The following is a 27,745-nucleotide window of genomic DNA, read 5'->3' as shown; positions in this document are numbered from 1 at the left end:
CCTGATTTGATCAGCACTGTGAGTGTCCTTCCCTGCAGCCAGGAGAGCTGGCTCCAACAGACAGCATTTGTGCCATCTGAGATGCATGAAGCAGCTCATTGGGAAGTGGTCACTGTGTGAGAACTGGCCAGAAACAAATTTCCTTCTTCCCTTTTTCTCAAAAGGATTGTATTTAAAAAAAAAAAAAAAAAAAACCTATTCTTCCTTCCATTTTTATCTAAAGTATCAGTTGGTGAGGTAGTAAATGGCACAGAACACTTCAAACAGAAATAGTGCAGAATTCTGACCACAGGGGAAAGGAATCTGGCCTGATGCTGGCCTAGGTATCTTTCTAAACATCAAAGTGTCTCTGCAGTACAAAAACCACAGCAATATGTAAAGAGAGAACTTTGTTTACACATACCTAGAAGTTTTCTGGTAAGTAAAAATATGATAATGAAGAGGCAGTGAATTTCTTACCCTTTGAGGAATAAAACAATCAAACGTTAATTGTACTGTCGGTCATAAATGAAAGGAATGTTTTGTACACTAAGTAACTAATGGCAAGAACCCTCTGACACTGAAGTTATAAAGGTTTTTTAAATTCTTAGGGAGTACAAAACAACAACTTTTTTTCAAGAGGAAAGCTTCAACAGAGTATTTTTATTGATCTAGAAAATACAGTCTTTGAAGACATTCAGGGTGTGTTTTTCTCACAGTTTAGAAAACTTGAACTTGTTTAAAATCTTTGTTCACAGTATTATTACTTCAATCTAAATGACATTTTTTTCACTGAATTTTTACTGGTATTTTGAAAGCAAATTTTGCTCAGCAGGGAACTGGAGAGGAGACTGACCTTGCTGAAAACTTCCAGGGCACCTCTGAATTCCATCAGATGCATTTTGGAGGATACTATGTCAAAAATCAGTTACAGCATCCTTTCTTGGTCTTCATCTAAACTTATGAGTCATTAGAAAACCTTTCAGTAGCTGAGACATACAAAGATGCAATTAAAATATTTATTCAAATTAAGCATTTATAAAAAGGCAAAAATAACATACCAGAAGAAGTGATAGAGCTTATCTGCTATGTGCCATTCTGTGACATTTACACTGAACTGCAAACCCTGGGGGCAAGGGGTTGGAGGCCCCACATCTCCAGAGGCGATACAGGGCCAGGCTGCTTTGATGGGGTTGTATTCAAGAATATAGCTCTGTGCATTGGTGGTATAGGGGCACATGGCAGTGTTGTTTTGCTGTCTTCAAAGATGTGGCCACCAGAAGCTGCTGTGGGCAGCATACCAAAGTAACATGGCAGAGTCCCAAGCAGAAGGTCTCTTTATCTGAGAGATGAGGCAGAGGAAGGACCATCACTGGTCCCTCTTTGCAGCATGAAACCATTCTGTACTTGTTGCCCACCTCTCAGAGGAGTGTACCACCCCTGTCCCAGGTAAGCATGAACATGTAGGAAACAGCTTCCACAAGGCAGAGTATAGTTGGGGTGGGGCAGAAGCAATGGTTGCACTGGGGGAGAAAACAAGCTGGAGAAGAAGCAATATGTTTGCTGAAATATACTGCAAGAACTCTAAAGCCTAATTAAAAATTACCCCATTGGCCAATGTGTAGGGTTGCTCCTTTACACCAGTGTTCTTTGAAAACTCATGCTGCTGGTCACCATGTAGCATTTCACAGCACGTCCTGAAAGGACATACAGGGTCATCTCATGAGGACACTGAGCACACAAGGCAGCCTGCGGGGCTCAGGGCAGCCACTTGCTCTAAGGACTGCAACCGGGTGGGCTTAGAGCACCCCAGCACTGTCAGAGCAGCCAGAGATCTGGCTGGGCACCAAAGATGACTGAGTGACCCCAGAGCTTCTGGTGGGGCTCCAGAGGACACGGGCACAGGGTTGAAGTAGCCGTTTCAGGTGGGCCTTGAACGTTACCCCAGCAAAGGCGTAGATCACAGGGTTGAGGCAGCAGTGGATGAAGGAAATGGTTTCTGTGAGCTGCAGCGCCAAGGTGATCTGGCTGCTGGCCTGGCAGTTGTCAATGATGAGCAGGCTCTGCAGGGAGTCCAAGAAGAGCACAATGTTGAAGGGGGTCCAGAAGAGGAAGAAAACAATGACAATGATGAAAATCATCTTGATCGCCTTGATCTTGTTCTGATTTTTGCATTTTTGCAGGTTTCTTAGGATCTGGGCATAGCAGTGGATGAGGATGCTAAGGGGAATCAAGAGACCCAAGATATTGGCAGAAAACTGAATTGTAACCTTCCAGATATTGTTGCCAGGGGGATACATGGGGACACACTGTACAGACTGCTCAATTTCCAGCTGCTGGTTGAACACGATGTTGGGTACAGAAGCCAAGCCAGCCACCGACCACAGGACTAAGCTGATCATTGTGCCACAAGAGGCCGTCCGTATCTTCATGGCATAGACAGCATGGACAATTGCTATGTACCTGTCAATGCTCATCAGAGTTATAAAGAAAATACTGCTGTAAAAACCCGTGTAATAAATGCCTGCCATTATCTTGCACATCGCATTGCCAAAAACCCACTGATCCGACGCGTAGTATGCTTGGAAAGGGAGAGGCACAATGAAGAGGAGATCAGAAGCTGCGAGGTTCAGCAGGCAGATATCAGTCATTGTCATCAGCCTCTTTCTAGTCAGGAGGATCCAGAGGACCAATGAGTTTCCCAGAAGGCAGAAGACAAACACAAGGCAGTAAAGAATTGGGAGGAGGAGAGATTTAAACCTGGGAAAGCCGTTTCCTTCATTGCAAGGAGCAGTGTTTTCATCATATCCATAGTCATACTCTGTTGTGCTTAGGAAGTGATCTGTGGGATTCATCTTGGACTTCTGTGAAGGAAAGAACAAGAGGTAAAGGGTCTGGGTATGGGTCTCCCTGTTGGCTTCTTCCTCTGTGCCATATTGAGCCTGTGAGTCAGCCTCTGGGCAGAGAGGGACTGCAAAATGTGCTCCTAATCTAAAGGTTTGGATTTCCTTTTACCCCCTTGGGTGAGGAAACATTTTGCCCATAGCATGAAGAGCCTTATAAAAGTCAACCAACAGAAGGAGACATCACCCAGCAGCATGTTCATGTTCCCAACTGAGCAGCTCCGGGCCAAGTAACAGCACGTAGGCTGGTTTGCTGTGGATAGGTTCAGGATCACCTGTAAGAAACAGGCAACAACGTGCAGTGTTGAGCCCAGGGTTGCTGCAGCCAGGTGCCATCAGGGAGGGCTGGCTGTGCCTGCTGGTAGAGTACAGGGGTTTGTTGCTCCATCTTTTTTTGCCAAGACTCTGTTTTCAAGTTTAAAGAACACCAGCAGAATTTGAGGGGGAGGGAGGGAGCTTCCTCACTTTGTCATTTCTGAAGAATTGCAGTGAATACCGCTTTTAAGTAGTTTGAGGTTCTTTCCAAAAGTGAGTCAGCACTTTAAGCAACTCTTTTTTGCTTTTTTTTCAGATGCCACTTCATGACCACCATAAAAAGGGTATGGTTGGCAGAGTGAAGTGCTCACATTTTAAGAAGTAAGGTTCTTTCGGGAGACAATTTTTTGGATGAGTTTGGCTTGTCCCTGCTAGGATATGTACATGTTTGTTGTGCCCTTCACCTGTGTTGTGCTTCATGCCGGTTGATCCTACCTCTAAAGAGCTTGAAACAGTCTGATGGAGAGAAGCATCACATGTAATAATAATTATCGTAATGCAGCAGTAGTAATGCAAATGACAGCAATTAATTCATTAAATGCAGAGCAGGTGCAGGGAAGTGGGCGCACCCACACATGTGGCACAGTGGGGCTGCAATCGGAACTCCCCCTGTACTCCAGACCTGCCCCAGCTGCTTTGCGGTTCCAGGCCTCCATCAGCCAAAGTCAATCAGTACATGCAGCATGGAGAAACTTCTTACAAATACCTCAACCCTGCGCAGCTCGTTGCTCAGGAATCACCAAGCAGTGAGAGAAAGCAGGGCTGCAATCTGCCTTGGCAGTATAATTCTTTCCCGTATTCAACTTTCAGGTAAGGAACCTGTATTATTAATTTCAGGTTGGTTTTCACACATATATTTTGTGAAATTGAGTCATTAGATAATGGCTGCTTATGGCATTTTGAGAAAATATTTACTGCTAATGTTATTTATCTCATGTGCAACCCCAACATGCTGTGTCTGTGAACAGTCCGGCAGTGGTTCATGTTTCTTAGCTACCTGTCAGGGACACATTGAGAGCAGGCCATAGGTTCAGCAACTCAAACTCAGAAATTATCAAAATGTAATGGAAATACTGAGTTAAGGGTCTATATGTATGCAGTCATATAGAGATATGTAGATAAGATACTTCTGATGTGCAGGTAGACAGATAGATAAGACACACCTGACTTAGGCAACATCCACAAGTGATTCTACTGGGCTGAACAGAGCCTGGAGGTGCTCCACTTCAGACTTAACACTGCCTTCCCATGGCCAATACCTTTGTATGTTCCCAATCAATGAACAACACTTCCCCTTTCTCCCCTCTCCCTATTAGTTGGCCAAAGAAATCAAGCGCTAAAAGCAGCTTTACGGAGGGCATCAAGAGAGGCACAACCAATGCAGGTCCCTTCCCCTGGTTATCAAAGCTCACCCATTACTTTCAAGAGAAGCAGGTTAAAAGAGAATGGGCTCTACCTTGGGCAGCAAGAAGCCTTCAGGATCTCAGGCGGCGCTGCTCCCTTCTTCCGTCCTCGTCCTCTTTCAGACTCGCAAGTTCTCACAAGGTTTATTCTGGTGGGGAGATTTGGTGATAGTGGGTGCTGGATGGGCAGCTGCCAGTTACAGAGAAGGTTTTGAGACAAAGTGAAGGGCTTGAAGCTGCAGTAAACAGGAAAAGGTGAGAGGGCTCAAAAAGATATGCTGCAAAACAAAAATCAAGTACGACTCTTTGTGAAGGCAGTAAAGGTGTCACAGTAAGAGGTGCTCCCTTTAGCAGAACTTTTCCGATCTCACCTTCCTTGCAGCCACCCCTAATTTAAACAAAAAATTGCCAAGTGGAGATGTCTGCACACGATCACGTCTGCGTTACGTGATCGCTGGATGCACCAAGTGCTGGACGCTCACAAATTTGCATAGATCCATTAAACTCGATAATTGTGCAGCTTCTTACAGAAACAGACGTTATTTCCAAGAAGCATATTTTAGTTTTTCTTTTCCTTCTGCTAATACCAACCTGCATACTGCAGACTGATTAAGTCCCTTCCTATCAGTAGTATACAACCTCTGAGCAAAATGAGAACTGACAGTTACCTCTGCATCTTTGCAATCGTCTTCAGCATCCTGTGTTCAACTGGGGACATTGTAGAGTTTCTTTGCTCCCCTGGAATTTCTTAAAGTGTATTTTGGTTCATTTGGGACACATGGTCAGAGATAAAATGGTGGAACAAGGGCAGGCTTGACAATTTTTATTTTACACAATCACTTGAAATAATTTTATGCTTTATGAAAAACTAAATTATGGTAGTGCTCTGTAACACAGCTGAATGATACTCTTTTCATCCATTACTCTCAGCAATTTTCCTCACTTACAGAGAACTCAAAAGATTTGCCTGGAGCCCCAGAGAAGTATGTGGCAGCTCCAGAATGTGACTATCATTAATGCTAGAACCCATTCTTCAGCAGTGGCCAGCGGCTTCAGCCCCACGTAGCCTTCCAGTGTGTAGACTTGTATGAACATGCAATGAAAGGCAGTCACAAAGAGTAGAACTAAATTCTATCGACAGATGAAGTAAAAGTGAGAAAATGGGCTGGGAGATAAAAGAAGCAGCCTAACAGAGGACCTGGTGGAGTCAAGAGCATGGTCACAAGGGCCAGAGTTGCCCCATGAGGTGTTCACAGTGCTGCCGACTACGCAACATCACCCATTTACCAGGTACTATCACCTAGGAGTCACAGCTCCTATTCTTTATTTTATGCAATTATATTATTTTTTTGTGTATTTTGTAGAATTAATTTCTGGAATGTTGTTGGAGTAGAACTTGATTTTACCTTCTTCTCTCTCTTACTTACATTTTAATTTAGTGATTAATAATATGTTGATAGTATGTCCCACTGTTACGGACACACTGTACAATGTAATGTAGTTCTGTTGTACGTGCTCAGAAAAAAATGTGTCATGATGTGGGGCAGCAGAGAAATGTCAGAAGAGATGCTGCTTGTACAGTATAGAGGGGAAAGAGGTCCAGGACCTTGAAAGTAAGGGAAAGAGCTTCATGGAACATGGAAAAAAGAGAAACTGCAAGTGAAGGAGCCTGGCAACTGCAGTGACAGAGGAACAGCTTTGGGCACATCAGAGAGGACTGCACTGGCAAGGGTAGTGATGATCTGGTAATGGGGAGAGGGTATGTGGGGGCTTTTTTGAGAGCCACTGGAAAGCTTGGAAGAGGGTATCTGGAAGGAGATGGGGAAGATGTGTTTCCGATACAACCCATATCTTCCCGGATACTTTTTTAGCATTTGAGTGGTGTTGGCTATGCTGGCAAGCAGGATTTTCCTACCCAACTGATGACAGCCCTTTGATGTTCATTTGAGGAGGATAGGAAAGCAGAAAGTGCAGTAAGTGAGCAGAAGCAGTAAGATAAGTAAGATGTCAGGTAGGATATCTGGAAAAATTTCTTCTAGGAAAGAGTAGTGAGGCAGTCGCACAGGCTGCCCGGGGAGGTGGAGCAGTCACCGTCCTTGGAAGAGTTCAAGGGTGTGGATGTGGTACTGATGGATGTGGTCAGTGGGCATGGTGGGGGTGGGCTGACAGATTGGACTAGGTGATCTTAGAGATCTTTTCCAGCCTTAATGATTATATTATTCTGTGAAACAAAAGTTCAAGGTCAGATTTCGAAGTGCTGGATGAAACCAGATGGAAAGCAGGGAGCAGGAAGCTGCGGGGCAGAGGTCTGGGGAGTATGTTCCCATGCAGGAAGTACGAGAGAGCCAGGGTGCTACCAACGAGCCTGGTAGGAACCACAGGGCAGACCTGATTCTCATCTGGTTGTTTAAAACCTTCCTGAACCCCCTCTGAGAGCTCTTCTCCAGATATCCCAGCAGCTGTCTTTCAGCATCTCTCTCGCTCTAACTGCTACTACCATTTTTTGTACCTCCTCTCTTGTGGGCTTTCCTGTGAGACAGAAATATGCTACAGCAATGACAGACCTGAGCCCAGGGAGGCAACTGGCTGTCAGCATCTCCCTGATACAGCCTGTGGCCAGTCTGATGTGGCACCCACATGCCATGCTCCATGCACCCAGTATTGCAGAGCAAGAGCCGTGTGGCATCACTGCTTTGGTGACACCACCAGTGTGCTGGCTCCTCAGCCACCAGCCAGGCTGGAATTGAAGGGAAAATGTCACCATATGAAGAGTGTCCCAGCTCATCTCCTGATGGTTGGGTAGCAGAGGTAAAGTTTTCATGTGGGCACTGGGGAACATCACACCTTGAGGCTCTGTGCCACACTTCCCCTTTATTTGCCGCCTGCTGCCGTTGTTACCACAACACTGCTTGTGTTTATTTAACACATCCACCACAAAGTTACGGTTTCTGCTGCTTTATCTTCTGTTACAGCGATACCTTCAGTGGGGAAAAAAATGTGCAGCACTTTGTCTACCCAAGGGCTTCTCAGCCCAAAGGTGACCACCGCATGACAGTAACATGGAGCTCCAAACCTCACAGCAGAGGCCATGGCCAAAGTGAATCTTGCCACAAGACAAATAGCATTGTCAAGTTCTCAGTTCTTGCAGAGCACACTTGTTCAGCCCTAGACAGCTGTCCTAAGGGATTTTTTTCACCCTTGCCACAATGGCAGCTCCTCAGCATTGGGATGGTAACCATTACTGGCTGCAAAGCTGCTACACCTACTCTTGTGGAAACCTTTTTCCTCCTACAGATGATCTGGATGAATCAAGCTTGAGCATGAGGAGGAAGCTTCAGTTCCAACAGAGTACACCTAGCAAGAATGAGCCTCGGCCTGAGGATCCAGGGCATTGAGCCCACCAGCAGCTCAGGCCTTTGGTGGGGCTGCTGGGAAGCCTTGCCCCATGCACGCAGATGTCAGTGCCACAGCTGTTAGGGGAAGGTGAGAATGGAAACAAAGCTCAGACAGAATGTCTCAATTTAGAGGGGACCCACAAAGATGACTGAGTCCAACTCTCAGCTCCAAACAGAAACACCCAAAATTCTATGTCTGAGAGCACTGTCCAAACACTCCCTGAACTATGGCCCTAGGCAGTGTGCTCCATGCCCACTGCCCTCTGAAGAAGAACTTTTACCTGACACCCAACTTGACCCTCCCCTGTCACAGCTTCATGCTGTACATGACACCAAGTAAAACCGAGACCTTTCCCTTTTTGTCACCAAAGTGGTTCAGTTCAGGCTGACTGAATTGCTCTGAAATTGCCAAGCTGATGGGGGGATTTCTGCCTCCAAACTGGAGAAAAATTTATTCTGACAAATTCTGGCCAAAGCATTGTCACTTTTCATTTTTTGAATGTGTCATTCTCAAATATTTTCTTTACATAAATAACTTCTTCTAAGACTCCTTCCTCAAAAACATACAGGCACCTAAAATTCCAAAAAACTTCCAGTAGAACTGAGATCTGTTGGTTCTGCTGATAGCAATTTTTTTTTTCCAGATTGATCAGGAAAATATTGACTTGTACTGCTGTATTACAGTGTGTAGTGACACATAGAAGCCTATATTTGGCACTGTTCTGCCCATCTCCTGCAGCAGATGCTGGTTGCAGACAAAGAGGCTGGCAGCCAGGGAATCCTCTGAAAACTGATGCTGACTTTGTTTGGGAGAAACAGCTGGTGGTGTTCTGTGGGGTCTGGGTCACCTCCCTCTTCTCCACGCTTTGCTTTCCACTGTCAGCTCTAAAGCCGCACAGATTATGGCTTTGACAGCTGCAGACTTGCACAACTGCTCCATTTCACCACAGCAAAAATCAGCGTGTTGCAAAATGTCCAGGACAGTAACTCATTCATAACAATGTGAGCAGGGAATGGGGTTTTCTCAATCATGTTTTGTGACAGAGTCACTGCGTGGCAGAAAGAAGCAAACAAATGCATCTCTTGTGTACAGGATCCTTGAGAACAAGGACCCTTCTGTGCTCATCTCTTGGATGATGCTACTTTCACATCCTGTTTCTTTACCACTTAAGTTTTTAAATTCTTGCTGTCTTAGACCTTTCAAATGCTAGCACCTGGGCACCTCTGCTTTGCCTCAGGGCTGAGTGCAATGCAAACAAGGATCAGTTAGCAAGGTGACAGAAGACAGGGATGGATGGGATACTGAGAGGATCCTTAGCTCAGTTCCTTCTACATGGATGCTCAGCCTGCTCCTACAGCCCCTGCTTTTCCCCAGTGCCTTACAATTCACCCCAGTGCTTCTGCAGCCTCACTCCTAGCAAAGCTGTCTTAATACTCAATCCAAAATTCCCTTGGTGTGATTTAAGTCAGTTTTTTGTCCTATCTTTAGAAGATCAGATGCTACTTACTTCCAATTTCTTTTCTCTTTTTTTTTCCTTTTAGGTCATGCTTTCTAAAGTGTTAATAGTAGCCAGTCTTATTTAGCAGCTGTCCAGTTGTCCCTAACATTTTCCCATTACAATGCTCAAAACTTGATGCAGAGCCCCAGCTGAGGTCTGACCCCTGAAAAGCAGGACAAATGAGTCCCCTCCCTGGAATAGCTGTTGACTTCTGCAGTCACGTAGCATCACTGATTCATGCTTCCCTCTTTTTTCTCCAGAACTGCTGCCTTCCTCATCTCATACCCTTGGCTGAACTTGCCTCAGTGCAGGACTGTTACTGCTGGCCTTTGTAATTTATCAAGCTTACTTCGAGCAGTCATCCTGTCCCTCTTTGCCATTGAAGGCATGCCTAAGGTGGTGGAAAGCAGAAATAAAATGATGAAAACCTGCACTGGTTCTTCATCCAGAGCATTAATGAGAATGCTGACACCTGCAGGGAAAGAGAGTACTCCAGGGGTCAGTACTAGATCCAGTTCTGTTAAGCACCTTAATTAATGACATGAAACCAGGCTGAGTGGCTGATACACCAGGAGGTTGTACTGCCATCCAGAGGGACCTGGACAGGCTGGAGAATGGGCTGCCAGAAGCCTCATGAAGTTCAACAAGAAGTGCCAAGCCCTGCACCTGAGGAGGAACAACCCCAGGCACCAGGACAAACTGAAGCACAGGAGGTTCTCTCTGAACTTCAGGAAGCACTTTGATGTGTGGGTGACGGAGCTCTGGTCCAGGTTGCCCAGAGATGTGGTGGAAGTACCCGTCTCAAGGAGATGCATTTGTGCTGTGGTTCTATTTCTCCCATCTCCCCTTGCTCTCCCCAGGGACAAGAAGAGAGGTTTTCTTCGTGCTGCTGCCCACAGGGAGGTGTGAGGAGGGTTTGGTAATGCTGCAGATAAATCTGTATTTCAGCTGCTGGTAAACAGGAAGCTGCTGAGCAGCTTCGTGCTCTTTCTCGGTTTTTTAGGTTCTTTTGGTCTGCCTTTTGTAGCTGTTCTTTTTTGCTTATTTCATCTCAGGAAACACATTTTCTGCCACCTCTTTCAGGAAATGTGCAAGATAGAAAAAGTGTTGTAAACCTCATGGTTAGCTCAGCCTGCTTGGAGGTTGGCGGTGAGTCAGAGCACTGGGCACCAAGGACAGTTGCACTGGCAGAAGCCCACAGTCAAGCTAATGGTGGTAGTAAGGCTAAAGGGATTTGACTGCAGAATACAGGCTCTTGAACATAGTTATGCTATGATCAGACTTTGCACCAGTATCAGTAATGGCTTTTAAAGCCTTTTAGTCGAGCATCAGGACACAGCTGCTGTCCACAGTTGCAGCACCAGGCTCTTTGTAATTTATTTTCAATCCCAAAGGTCCACCAGTGATCTGCTGAGCTGCCCAAACCAGGTTCCCTGCCACCCACTGCAATCAAGAGCAGCCCCTCCAAGCCACTGCTGCAGAACTTGCTGGGGAGAGAGACAGCCACTGCAGATATGTGGCCTGCAGGGATCAGTGCTCACCACCTTCAGATCTACCCCCATCTTGCTGCTAGTGATACCTTCAGGCCCTCCATTAACCTTGAAAGGGAGGATGGGTTTCCTGCCAAGAGACTGACTTTGCACTGATGGGATGGAGTTCACATTGTGCATCTACCCTTCATACCATCTCTTAGCCTTCACACCAGGGAGGACAATTTAGGCTAGGGAGGTACAGCAGAGACCCCATGTCCATCACCTACACTCGCCTCCTCTCTGGTGGGCTGGGAATAGATGTGCACAGCTCAGTAAAAATAAGAAATGCAGCCCAAAACATTCTGAAAAATGCCTGGTCCAATGAGAAGCTGGGTGGGAGAGAGGAGACTTTCCAATTTTTTCCAGTACAGATGCTTGGGGTAGTTTTCCTTCTCAATGCCAACCTGCAGTTTCATGTTTTCTTAGTTTATTTGAAATGCAGGAGGGATTCTTCTGGTTCCAAATGAGTGGGACAAAACAGATGGATTTTTGCCAGTGCATAGGTAAAATCTATATTTCCTTTTGTGACATCCAGATTTTTTTTTGCTGTCTTACTCTTTTCTGATACACTGCAATAGTTCCAAGAAGAGCTAAGATTTTGTACCTTCCCTTTTTTAGGTTTATAGGTCTAGGATTAAAAGTCAAACATTTAGTTCACTGCAGCCACTAGGTATGGATGTGTATTTCTGACCAAGACCAAACACAAGACCGCCATTCACATGCAGGATTCATGGTGATCTCTCCACATTTCTTGAGGAAAGCAAACAACAACCAAGTAATGTGGAAGTCACGGCTGAGCCACAGGGCTTTACGCAATCTTTGAAGAAAAAGGAAGTTCTTGGATTTGTCTCAAGTAATACTGAATATTCAGTCATGAAAAAGATTGCCTTGGATGCCTATTTCGTTTACAAGCTGCTCTGCTTGTTTCATGATTATTCTATCGACTATTCACAAAGTAAATGATATCAAACTCAAAAAGCCTTCCCAGCATGAGCCTTCCTTAAAGAAGGGCCCAGAGCACAGGTGATGGCAGTCAGTGCTGGGAGACCCTCACAACTCACTTTGCCAACAGCATTTGTCAGAAGCTGGGACAAAGAGGGTTTGTCCTTCTGATTACATAGGACTGTTATCAGAATGAGGGGTCGAAAGGCAGAATTTCTCCAAAAGAGCAGTGAGGCAGTGGCACAGGCTGCCCAGGGAGGTGGTGCAGTCACCACCCCCAGAGGTGTTAGAGCCGTGTGGATGTGGCACTGAGGGACGTGGTCAGTGGGCATGGTGGGGGTGGGATGGCGTTGGACTACGTGATCTTAGACAGCTTTTCCAACCTTAACGACTCTATGATTCTATGAAAGACAGATCAGAAGAACACCCTCCCCCTATTCTTGCAATGCCTCGCTTCAATTTTTTAAGTCTTCAGTTTTGGAAAATGGAAAATTAAAACAGAAATTTTCCACTGCAATGCAGTAAAATAGATCTACAATTCAAGAGAGTAAAATGAAATCATACCATTAAAAAAAAAACAAGGTTTTGGAGTTTTCTTTGCCTTTTGAAATGTGAATTGCTATTCTGATAAGACATCAGACAGCAGCTGACCACAGATACCACAAGAGGTTAACATTTTATGTACTTCTCAGTAATGCATGCTGCTCAAGTACGAGTGTGCTTCTAATATGTTTTCTTTTATTTTGTCAGTGTCAAGCTTTGTGTAAAGCACATCTTTCTCCTCTCCCATTGCACAAAAAGGGGAGGTGACTGTACAGAGAAATAACACAGCTGTGTTGAGCCGCTGCAGAACCTCAGATAGAAAAGGATTATTATACCTCTTGCCTCGTTACAAACTCAGTCCTGCCTGCCTCTGGGAATCACAAGCATAACATCAAAGAAGCTTTTAGTAAAAATTTGGGTTTTGTTACTTCTTAGGTCAAGGGACCAAAACTACAGTCTGGTAGTGGCCAGCATCATGCAAGGGATCCTCAGGTGTTACAGGACCTGCCAAGAGCAGCTTTCTCCAGTCTTCCACCTGATTTCTGATCCCAAGGATGCTTAGTGGTCCTCCAAGAAATGGAAGAAAACTTGTGTAGGCTTTTGGGCATGCATGAAACAAACAAGGAATCTCAGAAACAAACTCAAACTCAGGAGTCTGGAAATGACACCAAGAAGTTGATCTGGCATAACCTAGCCTCAATTACAGTGAGCCTAACTCCTGTTTCAGCACAGCTGTGCTGTTCCACATTACGTACAGGAAGCACTGCAGAAACGTCTGCCTGCTCTGGCTGAGAATAGGAGCAGCAGGGAGATAGTTTTCATGCAGAGAGAGAAAATCATGCTTTCATGAACGACAGCCAGGGACATGAGGTCTCCTGAAACAGAGGTGACCTGTTTCACTTGAAGCATTTTTGGAGATCTAGCTTGATGTGTAAGGGTGACCCTCTGGCTACTTCTGAAGTGTGAACATACAGTGCCTGAGCTGAATACATCCTCTGTTCCCTTCCTAGCACATCTGATTTCAAATCCTCCCTTGTCTTGGGTGCAGATGCTGGGGACCAGCTTACAGCAGGTGGAAGCCCCAGGTTGCTGTCAGAGGCATTGGCTTACTGCCACCAGAACACACATGTGCAACAATATGGTGACAGAGAATGCTGGAGCGAGCAATGCAAGCAAGTGGAGGTGCAGCCGCAGGAAGAGGCATGGAGCAGCTATTTGGCCTCAAGGAGTCCGAAATACAAAAGGATGGTGCAAAAAGGAAAATGACAGGGCAAGTGAGAGGGTTTGGGAAAGTTGGCCCTGACAGTGGCTTGGCAAAATGCATTCCCATGCGCATGCCTTCAGATGCTACCTACCTCTCCGTCAGTTCAGCTTCAGCCTCCTCCTTCTCCTCCCGGGCTGGTGCTGTGAGAGCTGTGTGCAAGCAGCGGGGGGCTGCAGGCAGGAGCAGTGTTCAGCACAAGCAACAGCTGTTGGCTGCAGGCTGCCGGGACGTGTGGGCAGGAGCAGAGGCTGGCATGGAGACAGTGCTTTGGGCACAGAGGCTGCCCCCCTTTTAAGAACTTAGTTACACTTACAGCCCAGTTTTCTGGACTACGTGTTGCTCTGTATGAAAGCTGTGATCTCCTTGATGGCTGTGGCTGCCAGATTTCTACTTTGCCTCAGACTGTGAGATGCGATCCTGCCCAATAGCCAGAGCTCCCTCCAGTAGCAGGAGAGGACTTGGGCTCATCCAGGCCTCACACCTCAATCCTCCTCTCCCTGGAAGCCAGCACCAATATCCTGATGGCCAAAATGCCCAGGGGCAAGGGCTGCCTTGAGATGTCATGGGATGGCAGAGGCCACCACAGGACATCAGAGGCCACCATGGGAGATCAGAGGCAGACATGAAGGACATCCAGAGGGCATCCAAACACCATAGAAGGGCAACAGGAGGAGGGATGCATACATTAAGCTGTCCAGACCCAGTTGCTGCCATGAATCCAACACAGATACAGTTGTCTCTAAAGCACCTGGACACATATGTCCCCAGTACATCAAGAAACAGGTGTCTCGGTGTTCGTGTGTTGGGCATTGCTTGCATACGTGTCCCAACAGCTGTGGGCACACGAACAGAAAGGTGTGAGTGAGTTCTGCATTGAAAGAATTCACTCCCCCTGAGGATATGTTTGAAATAAAACACTTTCCTTGAGGATAAGTTTTGAACTAAGCATGTGGCTGCACTGCTGCTGAAATATCATTTCCTTCATGGCTGCAGCCAGTTTGGGGTGTTCAATCTGATCCTGCCAACATCCATTCTCCCTCTGCTCTTTTGAGCCCACATTGCCTGAGGAAAGTGAGCCTGGCACAATTTGAAACGCAACCAAAAGGAAAACCAGAGCTCCTTCTGCCTCTGAAGCAAATCTCTGCAAACCAGAGAAACCTGCACTTTGAGGGAGTTTCCAAGATAGCCTCAGTGCCCAAGGAGGACTTAATGGTTGCAGGAAGCATTCACCTCCCGTGTTTGCAGCTGAGCTGTTTGACAGCACTACTTGGGCTTTATGGGCAAGGGAGCATCTATCTTACTGCAGATCCTGGCCAGACTGCATACACATGGCCATCTCTGGCAGGGCTGGGGGAGCAATTAATTCAAGCAGCAATTGTGGTTGGGGAGCGCAGCCAATGCCCTCACCAGCCCATGGTGAAACACAGCCAAGCTGTGCCTCTGCCACCTGCAGCAGCGAGGCCTTGTACCATCAGAGGTAGGCAAAGAGCTGAGGTGAACAATGAAGTCAGGTAATGAAAGTGAGGATTGGCGTACTGTGAGGGAGAGGCCAAGCGGTGCCATGGACATGCTGGACAGGTTGGATGGGCAGTGCAGCACACAGAGAGAAACAGCAGAGGCAGGAGCCTTGGCCACACTTGAGTTCATCTTTCTTCCAATGCCCCTCTCATCTGTGTAGACCTGAGGAACCAATCTCTACTGGCAGCATCACCAGATGGACAGAGATGATCTTCTGCCACTAACAAACACTTACCTTATCCTGCTGCAAACTTAGAGCAGGATCTGGCCAGCAAGCATCCGGTTCCCCTTTATGCAAAGCCTATTTGAATACATGCCTGGGTTTCCACTTTTGGCACACAGCTGCATGCCTGTCTGGCTCTGCAGAGCAGGTGGCTGGGTGCCCACCCACCTAGTGCTCTGTCACCAGCAATCATCACATAGCCTGGAATTGCTATTTTATGTCTCTCAGAAAAAGAGAAGACATTTTCCAAAGTATGTACACTTCTTTCCCTTGTCCCATAGTTTTTCAATATTGTGAGAATCAGGCTTGCCCAAGATTCCTACCAGCAGAGGGGACAGGATCTGGACAAAACCCCAGCTGAGCAATGGCAACCAGGATGTAATCTATGCTGCATGACCAACAGCTGAGAGCAAGCCAAGCTCCACCATTTACCCCAGACCTCGATCACTGTCTGCTGGCCTCACGGCGCAGGCTCAGCCACCTATTCTGTGGTGTTATTTTTGTGGTACCCTAAAGACACAGTACTTTCCCAAACATATGCTATAAAATAAGCTGAAGTGTCTTCAGAAGAGATGAATTCAGAAGCTTTACCTTCTGGAGGCAATTTCATCTCACACCCCCATCTAGCATCCAGTCTCAATGAACTTGGGGGACTCCAGCTCTGACCCCATTTCCAACAGCCCAAATGAATGGAGGAAGAAGATATCGGGTAACTACAACAGTGCTGTGCTGCAGTATTGCTCTTGTTTTGGGAAGCACTCCTGAGACACAACAGAACTGGCTCTCTGAGGCAGCACAGAGCAGCTGGACGTGGAGCCAGCGTCTGGCCTGAGGTCCTGACGTCAAAACCTGCACTGTTGAAACATCTTGAACATTCACCATCACACATCAAAACCAAGTGGCATCACGGGACTGTTGGTATTGCTGTCCAGCCTGCAACAGGGAGCTGAGGTTACAAAATATCTTGCGTGAAGGAGAGGGCCAGAGCCAGGACTGGGAGGGAAGGAAGTGGGAAGAGAAAGAGGCATGAAGGCCACATTGTCCTCACCCACCTGTCTGCTTTTCTTTTTGTGTAAGTAAAATTAAGAATGTGTATATTTCTGATTGCCACAATGGCTCCAGTTCTACAGCAGGACCACAGCTCTCTCCTTCTGCGATGGACTCACTCTCTACCTCAGCTATGTTGAGATTGAGAAATCTCTGGGAGAGGTCCCCACAGAAGAGGTTTCCAGTGGAAAATACTTAGGAAATCATCCAGTCCAATGGTCCACCTATCACAATAGTACTCACTAAGGCATGGCGCTCATCACAATGTCTAAATGTTCCTTGAACACTGCCAGGGTCAGTGACTCCACCACCTCCCTGGCAGCCCATTCCAGCATCTGACCACTCTTTCAGAGAAGTAGTATTTCCTAACGTCCAACCTGAATCTCCCCTGCTGCAACTTGAGGCTATTCTTCTTGTCTTATCACTAGTTACATGAGAGAAGAGGCCGGCCCCCAGCTCATTACAACCTCCCTTCAGGTGGTTATAGAGAGAGAGAAGGTCTTTCCTGAGCTCCCTCAGATGCTCCTCATAAGGCCTGTGTTCCAGACCTTCACAGCTTCATTGCCTTTCTCTGGACATGCCCCAGGGCCTTGATTTCTTTCTTGCAGTGGGGGGCCCAAAACTGAACACAATACTTGAGATGCGGCGTCACCAATGCTGAGCACAGAGGTAAAAGAAGAAAACCACTTCCCACTGCTATTAGTCATCTTACATTCGCCAGGTACAAGAACTTCTCTGCCTTCTGCCACAGAGCCCGTCAGGAAAAACTTAGGAGTTAAATCTAATGGGCACTGTGAATGCAGGCAGAATTTCCACTTTCCTACTTTTGTCTGTATTTAAATTTCTGAATGCTCCTGCATATCATAAAGATGCAGATGCAAGCCAGGGTGCAAACCATGTTGTTTTTTGCTGTCATCATTAAAATGAAATAGAAACTGCTCTTTCAGCATAAAAGACCAAAATTATTTCCTGTGTTGCCCATATATGTAGCATTGGCAGATGTTTTTATCATCTCTTTCTGCCAGCTTCTGCATGCTTTCATTGCCTGTCTCACATGGACAATTAGGAACAACCCTCATTAGTGCTTATGAGTGATGTAGCTGTAGCCAGCTGGCAGCCAAGACAGTGCAACATATCTCAGCATCATTGAGAAAGTGAACTTTGAAACCTAAATATCTTGTCATTACATTGGGTGTGAAAGTAGCTTGAGGAAGGGGAACATGAAGGAAAAAAATATGCTGTCTTCTTGTCAAAAATTCACGGAGAACATAATAGTTATCCAATCAGACTTGGCCAGATTGCACTCCCATTTGAAACATTTAAGATGCCATTGAGCCCTGACTTCACTCACCCCCAAAGAGAGGGTCTTCAGTTTGCAGGGTCCCCAGGGTTGCCCAGCCATCCCTGTCCAGGGCCTCCTTCCCCTCTCCTGGGACACACTCACACCCACAGGGCCTTTCTGGGAGCTCATACACTGGTGTGGTCCTATCCTATGTCCCTGCGGGTCCAGGGCAGGTGGAGATGGGCACTGTCCCACTCACCTCCCACCACTTCCCTTGGAAAATGTTATGGAAAGTCAGCACATGAGGTTTCAGCTTCTAAATGCAACAGTTTTTTTGGTCCCCAGTAGATGGGTGTTTTTCTTCTCTTTTCACTAATAGCAAACCCCATAAATGTTCATTTCAGGTGTACCTGAAAATTCCCTATTGCTGCTGAGATTTCCATCTGACTTCACGACCAAACCGTAGATCACCCACACAGATGCAGTCAGTGCACAGAGCCTTGCAGGAGAGATACAGCTGTGTGGACACCACAGGTCGGAGAAGCAGCCCAGTTGGGCACTCCAATCAGATCTGAGCTCCTAGCCGCTCTGCTCGCCTGTATGTGGCAGATGCAGGCGTGGATGTAGATGCTGTATACACCTGCTGAAGAGCAGACGCTCAGCTAAGCCTCCCTTGGAAGAGCTGCGGCTGCACAGACCCCTGCCTGGTACTGCTGCCCATGCAGGGCGGTTCAGTCTGTCCCAGCGTGCCACCTGCTGCCAGCCTGCCCCACTGCGCCGCCAGCACTGCACAGCCCGGGCAGGCAGCGTGCCGGGCACTCCTCTCGTATCAGCTGGTCTTATTCGATAATGACACTAATCTCTGGGTTTAGGAGCCTTTCATTTTTTACAAGTCAATTCAAGAAATCCACAGAATCACAAAGGATTCCGAAAAACTTCCCTGTGCATGCACATGCCTCGCATCCTTGAGCTGGATGGAGAAGGGCAGTGCTGTTGTGGCTGGGCACGGGCAGCACAAGCTGTCACCCATCAGGACGGGCATCACGGCAAGCAGCCCAAAAGTCTTCCTGGATCTCGGGGGTCTCCTGCACTGAGCGTGTGGGCTAGGGAAGTTCATCATAGCTGAGGCCCAGGGAAGCAGCTCTAGTCAAGTCAGTAAAATGCTGCCAATTTACGTCAGCTGAAAATCCCCTACTAAATGTGTTTTAATGGAGAACTGCCCAAGGTTCCTCCAAAAGCAATAGTTAGATACCGTCACAATCCATCCTCACTAATTGATTCACTGTATGCCCTGTTTTGCATCCTGTCCAGCATCCTCCACAGGCTGGGAAAGTCTTCACCAGCCACACTGTATCAGCAGCAACAGGTACCATCTTTTGCCATTGGTGGGAAAAGAGAGAACATGAACTCAGGGAGCTGAGCCGTTTGGTATCTCAATGATAGAAGAGAGCTTGAAAGTGAAGGGCTTTCTGAGTCTTATCTGCAAGCAGACAAGCTCTCCAAGAATCTTGCTTTTTGTTTTTGCTTTTTTTTTTTTTTTTTTTTTTTTTTTTTTTCAGTCTGTGTCAGCTGCTGTTGAAAACCTCCTTCTGCAAACCTCACTTTGCTCATATCAACCACATAACACTACTGCAGCAGTGGCTTGCGATGGGGTTTGGCAGAAGTCCGGCTTCTCAGTGCTGTGGGAAATTCTGTAATAGAAAAGAATCTCACTTTGTTTCAGAAGAAGAAACAGTAGTTTTTAACAAAATAGAAAGAAACATGGAAACTGCTCTGAAATAATGTGGTCTGAGCTGGGAGTCCACACTGAGAGCTGTGGTGTCCACCTCTAGGAAGCCCCAGAACATCAGCACCCAGAGCTCAGCCATTCTGAGGCAGGGTTCTGAAGCTCAGTGAGAGCAGAATAAGCGTAAGAGCCAGAATGGAGCTCAGGATTGGTTTAGATGCTTTGGTTGCTTCATTTCACACAGCTGTGGCGGTGTGCTGGCATCTGCCTACATCTTCTGAGAAAGAGAGGCCACCAGAGAGCGCCAGGCCAGGCAGCACAGTATCAATGGAGAAGACAAAGACTCCTCTGCCACGTGAGTTGAGTGGAGGAGAGATCCTGCAGGACTGGTGCTGCTCCCAAGTTCCCACTGTGCAACCCAGGAGCCAGGGAACAGCTTCAGGAAACAGCTTGCCAGCCCTTGTTGCACAAATCTTGTCTGCCCTGCCTGTACTTATCGCAAGACCTTACCAAAGGACAGATGGCTGAAGATGTTATGAAATGTCTCAGAACTTAAATACTGAGATTTCGTTTCGGTCCATCCGTGCTTCACACACAGAGTCCCTGTGTGCTGTGGAATGTGCCTTGCATCCGGTTTTTGGCTCAAGAACAATTTTGGTGGGCTCACTGCTGCTGGCCACCTGTCTGCTCATACTTGGGTGCACGGATTTCCAGATGGAAACAAAGCAAAGTGCAGTGGCTGCATTAGAATGAAGCATTTTGAGCAACAATGAATCCTCCATACAAGGAGACAAGCAAAATGTTGGAGAGAAAGGCCTGGGGGCAGAGCAGCAAGTTGTGCCTAGCTGGATTTTTACGTGCGCATTGCTGGGCTCAGTCTGAACATCTCAGGCAGCGATATTTCTGGCCAAATCTGTGAAAGGAACAGCTGTGCTCATAGGGAAAGCCAAGGGAAGGGCTTCTGCTCTGAAAAGCCTTCTGAAAGCATGGGCTGAGACTCTCCGGGTGGGTTTCATACAGCCACACAGGGCTGGTGCAGCTGAGTTGAACTGGACCACAACCATCGTATCCCCATCCTTTCTTAACATCTGGGGAGAAATGTCTGAGGAGAGGGGTTCCTGTATTAAAACAAAGCTTTTACAAGCACTGTTTTCAGGCTGTGCTTTCAGCCTGCCTCAGGCCTGTGAGCAGACATGCCATGCGAAGGGGAAGTGCTGGATTTTGGGGAAGTGGTGGCTAGAACAGCACGAGAGTGTTTTTGGTTGTGGTTGTGTTCTTGTGGTGCAAGTTTTAATTGCCTCATTGCTAACATAAACAATTCTCAGAATGTAACTCCAGATCTTTCTAATCAAATAAGATTTATTTTGCTTTAGGCTCATCACTGTATCCAATAGAGAACTGGGAAACCAAGGTGCTTCTCTGGAAATGTCCTCACACAAGAAAATACCTTATCTATGTCTTTCATCTGTTAAAACTTCATTTTAACTCTGAAAAGTCAAGTTTTGCTTTTCCAAAGCCCGATGATGCCTCAGGCTTCATCCCATCCATTTAAAGCCCATCAGGTTTCAGCCTGACAAACCTTCAGGCCACCCCACTCACCCGTTGTACCTTGTTTTAACAGCTACCATGCCCTGACCAACCTGCAGTTCTCTTTTCACACTAATTCCAGGTATAACTGGGGAACATCAGCTTTTGGTGCTCTCCAGAGAGAGACAGCCATTGAGTGCAGCAAGGCCGCTGCGTACCACCTTCTGCAAGATGCAAAGAAAATTAGATGTCAGTGGCAGGCAGAGTGGTTTCTCTTTTTGTTTGTTATTGTTTCATGTGGTTTCATAACTGCCTTCTTCACTGGCTGCAGTGGGGAGCAGTGACTTTGTGGGATTGGCAGCTCAGGAAATGTGTATACAGGTCAGGTCTTGGATCTTCACAACAGTTGCAGTGTGCTCATTCCAAAGAGCACTGAGCAACTTGGACTCAGAAAAGAGGATCCATTTTCCCTCTGTTTCAGAGTCGTTCCTACCAAAACCTGCCCAGTAGCAGCACTGGGCCTCCCAAGGCAGCCAGGGCTCCTGTAAATCAGTACAGCCTGTTCACGGCAGGACCATAGGGTGGTGCTCTCCCCACCTGAAATATTGCATACAATTTCTTTAGGCGTCTTTATGTAGAAAAAAATATACATTGAGAATTTAAAGATGAAACACACTGGTAGCAACAGATCACTACAGAAAAATACAGCCATGCTCTGTAAGTTGTCCTGAGCCATAAAATTAATTTTATGTGGAGGCATTAGTTTTGATAGGCTTTAGAGGGCAGACACACATTTATTTCTCCTGAAGGTAAAATGCACTCTTCTTGCTTATCATCTTTATTTTGTGACTGACACAATTCATAAGAGATTAGAGTGAACTTCTTCATGCACATTTTTCTTAATAGGATTCTTAGATAGTTTTAAGATTGCTAATTAAATATACGGCATAGTCTCTGTGAGTTCTTTAAGAACAGCCAATCTTGCAGTACGTAATAGGGAGCATACAGTATAGAGAGAAACACTGCATGTGGTGCTCAGAGACATGATTTAGCAGTGGGCTATTAGGGTAGTATGGCTAAGTGGTGGTTGGACTTGATGATCCTGAAGGTCTTTTCCAGCCTGAGCAATCCTATGAGTCTGTGATGATTCTGTGTGTGCATGTGTGACAATGTTTAACTGGCTGCAGAAACTTGCAGATCTGTTCTGCTTTATTCGTGAAAATAGGATGATCTGCTCTGTCTGATCTGCCAAGAAAACCAGCTAATAATAACTGGAGTGATGCTCTTTTCACAGCTGAGTAACAGAGCAGTTATACTTGGAGCAGATGGAAAAGTGGTACACCAGTCACTGGTTGCAAGAAGTCCTTTAGTATTTTCTGCCTTGCCAGAACATTGCTGCTAAGAGAAATCAGAGTTATGTGTCAAACATAGGAATCATGTCATTTACAAAAAATCAGCCCAGCAAGGGGGCCGGATTCCTCCTTCACTTTACACCCAGATGTGTAATGATGCTGGTACAAAGCCTGCTGCAGGCAACAGCAGTCTGCATGCTAACCATCTTCAATACCATGCAGCCTCTTTGGCCAAGACTGCTTCTGCCCAAGCACTCAGCTAGCTCCTTACAAATGTCCATGAGATCTGCTGAGCAGAGAGTCCTGGACTCAATGTGCCATTTCCATCATAAATGTCCTGCAAACTGGCCACGTGGTAGAAGAAAGACTGAGGTGCCCCAGGATGGCTCACTAAAATCCAGCTCATCTGCTGGGCCACTCACTGAGACACGTTTGTTTCATGATCTCCCTTCTTCCGTTCCAACACATAAAAGATGTGGAGTTGTTGAAGCAGGTCCAGAGGAGGGCCACTGAGATGACTGGAGGGCTGGAACACCTCTCCTATAAAGAAAGGTTAAGGAAGTTTGGCTTGTGCAGCTTGCAGAAGAGAAGGCCCTCCTGTGGGGCCTCACTGCAGTCTTCCAGTACTTGAAGAGAGCTTACAAGCAGGAGACGAACTGACATTTAAATGGTCTGACAGTGGTAGGACAAAGAGGAATATTTTTAAACTAAAAGAGGGGAGATTTGGGCTAGATATTAGGAGAAAATTCTTTACTCAGAGGGTGGTGAGGCACTGTCTCAGGCTGCTCAGAGAAGCTATGGATGCCCAATTCCTGGAGGTGTTTAAGGCCAGGCTGGATGGGGCCCTGGGCAGCCGTATCTAATCATTGGTTCTACAATTCTATGATTCAGCCCAGAGGCTTGGCTTGGGATAGAAGGGCAGTGTGAGAGTGCAAATGCCAGATATTCCCCCACCCTCAAACTCTAGAAGAGAGGAAACTACTGCAAAACTGTAATAAAGGGTTCCGGGGTGTGTTTCCATCTTTTGGGAAAGGAGAAGTTGGAGAGAGAAGAAAAGATCACAACCTCTTCCTCATCGTAACAAAACAAAACAAAACAAAACAAAAGACTGCTGCCAATTTCACCTCCATGGCCACTTCGGATGATGGGGAAGGCTGCTGCTTCAGCAGTGCAGTGATAGCCCTTCATCTGCAGCTAACAAATATCATTTTTTTCACAGCAAATCCCTCAAGCACTTGTTCTGTGTGTACATGTGCATACCATGGGCTGTCCCTGCCCTGACTGTTATGGAACCTGGCATGTAAATGTGAACATATGTATAAATTTTGGAAGCCACATCCTGGCTCTTTATCTGAGATGTTTATGCCCGCCCAGACTTTAGTTGCGGAGCCTGGCCGGGGAGCTCGGCAGGTCACAGCCGTCGCCATGATGGCGCTGGGCAGGGGGCGGCCGCGGGCTGGGACGGGCCGCGGGTGGGACGTGGCTGCTGTAGTCAACGCAACGCAGAAACGCTGTCTGTAATGCCAAGTAAAGCGTAGGCTGAGGGGCTCGGACGTCTTGCGTGCCTCAAGATGGCAGCACAGCACCGCCGGAAGACCGCAGGCTCAGGTTCCCTCCATGGCGGTGCCTGTGGGAGCAGATGTGGCAGGGCTGCTCGCTGCCATGGGCCTCCTGCTACCAAACACTGCGCGTGTCGCCTCCAGAACCGGGCGGCCACGTACCTGAGGAGAGACGGTCCCTGGTGCTGTCAGCTCGGGTTGACCTTAAGGCACCCACCAGCACAACAGCATCAGCTGCTGGAAGCCAGCAGTGCTCCCTGCTCCCCTTTCCTGATGCAGGCAAAACCTTTCAGCCCTTCAGTTTTTCCCTGAATGTAGCAGGCAGATTCCGCTTTCCATAACCCAAAAGTGAAAATGGTACCAACACAACTTTGGCCTGAATCGTGAAGTTTCTTTCTTGTGACTCACTTCCAATTAAGTTAGCGGCAGGTCTCTCACCAGCTTCAGTCAAATTGGGATTCACAGAGTGGTACGGGTTGGAAGGGACCTGTGGAGACCATTGAGTCCAACCCCGTCCTAAAGCAGGTTACAGGAGGTTATAGGAGGTCACACACAAAAGCATCCAGACAGGTCTTGAATATCGCAGAGGAGACTCCACAACATCTCTCGGCAGCCTCTACCAGCGCTCTGTGAACCTCACTGTAACTAACTTCTTCCTTGTATTTGTATGGAACTCCTTGTGTTCCAGTTTGTGCCTATTGCCCCTGGTCCTATTTGCTGCACACCACTGAAAAAAGTCTGGCCTCATCCACTTGACTCCCACTTCTTAGATATTTACAAGCATTGATAAGATCTTGTCTCAGCCTTCTCTCCTCCAGGCTGAACAGCCCAGGTCTCTCAGCCTTTCCTCATAAGAGATATTCCATGCCTCCCATCCCTATGGCCCTCCACTGGACTCTCTCTAGAAGATCCCTGTCTTTCTTAAACTGACAAGCCTAGAACTTGACACAGTAAATTCAAACGCTATGCTGCAGGTAAGCCTTTGACTGATATAATGTTATTTTAGACTCTGAACCATTGTTTGGCACCACTATGAATTTTTCTATACCTGTATCTATTTCTATCCCAAATTCCTGAAGAAATAAGGCCACTGTGGCCATGCTACCCTTGTATGTCCACCTGGCTGAATCTCATTCATTCTCCAAGTCCCAGTAACTTTTGATAGTATTGGCCAGTTTCAACCATTGAGTTAAATGGTTACATTCCTACCTGCAATCAGACTGGCAGGCAGGTGAAGCTGCTAGAAAGAGGTATCAGCTGGTCTGTACCATTCTAGACAACGTAAAAAACAGTAGCAAATCTGAAAGTCTTGGTACCCGAGGTACTTAGTTTAAAAAAAGTATTCATATCATAAAAATTCAACAGTTAGTATCATAGCATCTGTTTTAATTATTAAAGACATTGATGTTGTTTTGAGGGTAAATCTTTAGGATCTACCTGTTTGTGCTCTAGTCCTAAGAGGAAATGATTCTGTTCTTTCCCAAAAATAGGACAAATAAGATAGTTTCACTGCTTCTTTTCTTCTCTTAAAACAGAAGCATCCAGAATGGGAGTTTTGTTTTCTTATTACTTTTCACAGACATTTTGATTCCTGTGGTTCTTGGAGGTAGCTGCTGGAGTTTGCAGAGACAAATGGATGAAGAACAATATTCATCTGGTTGGGACGAAAATTACTCATTTGTTCACTTTCTTAATGAAAGCAATGTCTGCGAAATGGGAAACTATTTTACCTTTTACACCCATTTCACTACTGTTCTCTATACTCTGGCATTTTTGCTCAGCCTGCTAGGAAACACTCTGGTGTTATGGATCCTACTCAAATATGAAAACCTTACATCTTTAACGAACATCTTCATCATGAATCTTTCTGTCTCTGACTTAGTCTTCTCGTGCATGCTGCCATTCTGGGCAGTGTACCAGAGCTTCGGGTGGATTTTTGGTGAGTTCCTTTGCAAGGCAGTGAATGCCATTTTCTCTATTGGCTACTACAGTGGTGTTTTCTCTCTAACTCTCATGACTATTTTACGGTATTTGTCTGTGGTGAACCCTCTTTCTACTCTGAGATCCCAGACGCAGTACTGCCGTTGTCTGGTGTGCTTGTTTATTTGGACTTGCAGCATTTTAATGGTAGTTCCGGAGATTATTCACACCACAGTGACAGAAACCTTGGAAGAAGTCAGTATCTGTGATTATGATGACTGGGAATGGAAAAAAGTGGACATTTATCAGAGAAACATACTCTTCCTGATTTCCTTTGGGATTATCGTATTCTGTTACATCAATATACTGATAATTCTGCTTGGAACAAGATCTCGCAGAAAGCGCAGAACTGTGAAACTCATCCTTGTTATTGTGGTGGCTTTCTTCCTGAGCTGGGCACCTTACAACATCCTCAGCTTTCTGATTACTTTTCCACCATCTACATGCCAGTACAGCAATGACATCCACCTCGCCTTTCACATCAGCCGTAAAATTGCTTTCTCCCACTGCTGCCTCAATCCCGTGCTCTACGTATTTGCTGGAGTCAAGTTCAAGAGGCATTTGTTTCGTTTATGCAGCCAGTATTTACCCTGTGGCGATGAAGTCTCCAGCCCCCGGATCAGCTCTCAAGGCAAATTCCACTATGAAGATGGGTCCACCTACTGAAGGGAGACCAAACTATTAGTGCCAGTCTCTGATGAACTTTCAGATTTTAAAGGCCATGCATGATCTCCGATTCCTAAAGGCTCTTCCCTGAGAAAGTGGCCGATTTTGTCTTTGCAAACATATTGTGAATGGGAAATGATTAGAAAAATGATTAGCAGGAGGATGGAGAAACCAAGAAGTGACCTCACTGGTCTGTAACTCTTACCTTCTTTATGCTTTTTGGCACAGTGATACTTTTTCTCATTCATGGTTTTCTTTAGAAAAAGAAAAAAGAATGCTTGCTTTTTTCTTTGGCAGTTAAAACTTCAGGTCTTAAAGTGAATAGTGCTGCACATTTCTTTCTTGCCTGATTTTAAATATTCATATTGTTTCTATCATGGACACTTAAGCATTTCTGTAGCTTTTAATGCTTCACAGTATTTGTTGGTGCTGAACTCACTGATGTTCTCTGTGTGCTAAGGTTCTTCGACCTATTGATAGGCAAATATATATAAAGCCAACAGAGTGTAAAAAAGCTTTGCTTTTTTACCTCCTTCACACCTGTCTGTATACTATAGATACCTATATCTCTGAGGTATGTGAACATCTTATAAATGCTTATGAAAAAAAAAGTCAAGAATTGTAACAGAAGCACAAAATATTTGAACAGTCCTGCCTTGCTCACTTTTTAACAAGTTATTTAAGTCTGCTTGTAGCTTAAGCATATGTTACCATATATCTGAACATGTAAAGGTGACGTGAAATATTATCCAATCATACTGTTGTCAATCATAACCAAAAGTAACTCATGTGAAGATTTCTCCTACTGGTATAATAAAGCGGTACTAATAAATGTTCAGAAATTCAAAGGAATATTACACTGTTACTTTTGTTTTCTGCCTTTGAGAACTACCTGTGAGAGCTGAAGTATTTTCAATTGCAAAAGTAATTGTGTATTTTCATAAATTCATTTATTTTGGAAGAGACTTCTGCCAGTCCCCCACCCTGCTCACAGCAGTTTGCTGTTTGATGAGGCTGCTTAGGGCCTTGTCTGGTGAAACTCTGAAAATCTCCAAGAATGAAGACTGCATAATACTTTTCAGGCTTCCTG

At 46.1% G+C, this 27,745-nt stretch overlaps 2 protein-coding genes across 2 annotated transcripts; one reads left to right on the top strand and one right to left on the bottom strand.

The window, feature by feature from the left end:
* Positions 1–632: 632 nt before the first annotated feature.
* LOC122159714 (C-C chemokine receptor type 8-like) lies at positions 633–2,914 on the bottom strand. The gene is given in 2 exon segments (XM_042817525.1): positions 633–2,882; positions 2,885–2,914. Coding segments are annotated over 2 exon segments (1,134 nt in total). The 3' UTR covers positions 633–1,778.
* Positions 2,915–25,551: 22,637 nt separating this feature from the next.
* Positions 25,552–27,503, top strand: XCR1 (X-C motif chemokine receptor 1). The gene has a single exon (XM_042817527.1). The coding sequence runs from the start codon at positions 25,642–25,644 to the stop codon at positions 26,653–26,655; it is 1,014 nt and encodes a 337-aa protein (XP_042673461.1). The 5' UTR covers positions 25,552–25,641; the 3' UTR covers positions 26,656–27,503.
* Positions 27,504–27,745: the final 242 nt, after the last annotated feature.

Source organism: Centrocercus urophasianus, unplaced genomic scaffold (genome assembly GCF_019232065.1).
Source record: "Centrocercus urophasianus isolate 14NV4802_14NV808 unplaced genomic scaffold, USGS_Curo_1.0 seq_16, whole genome shotgun sequence".
NCBI lineage: Eukaryota > Metazoa > Chordata > Aves > Galliformes > Phasianidae > Centrocercus > Centrocercus urophasianus.
The sequence above is the reverse complement of the archived record's forward strand: the minus strand, read 5'-3'. Positions and strand labels throughout refer to the sequence as shown.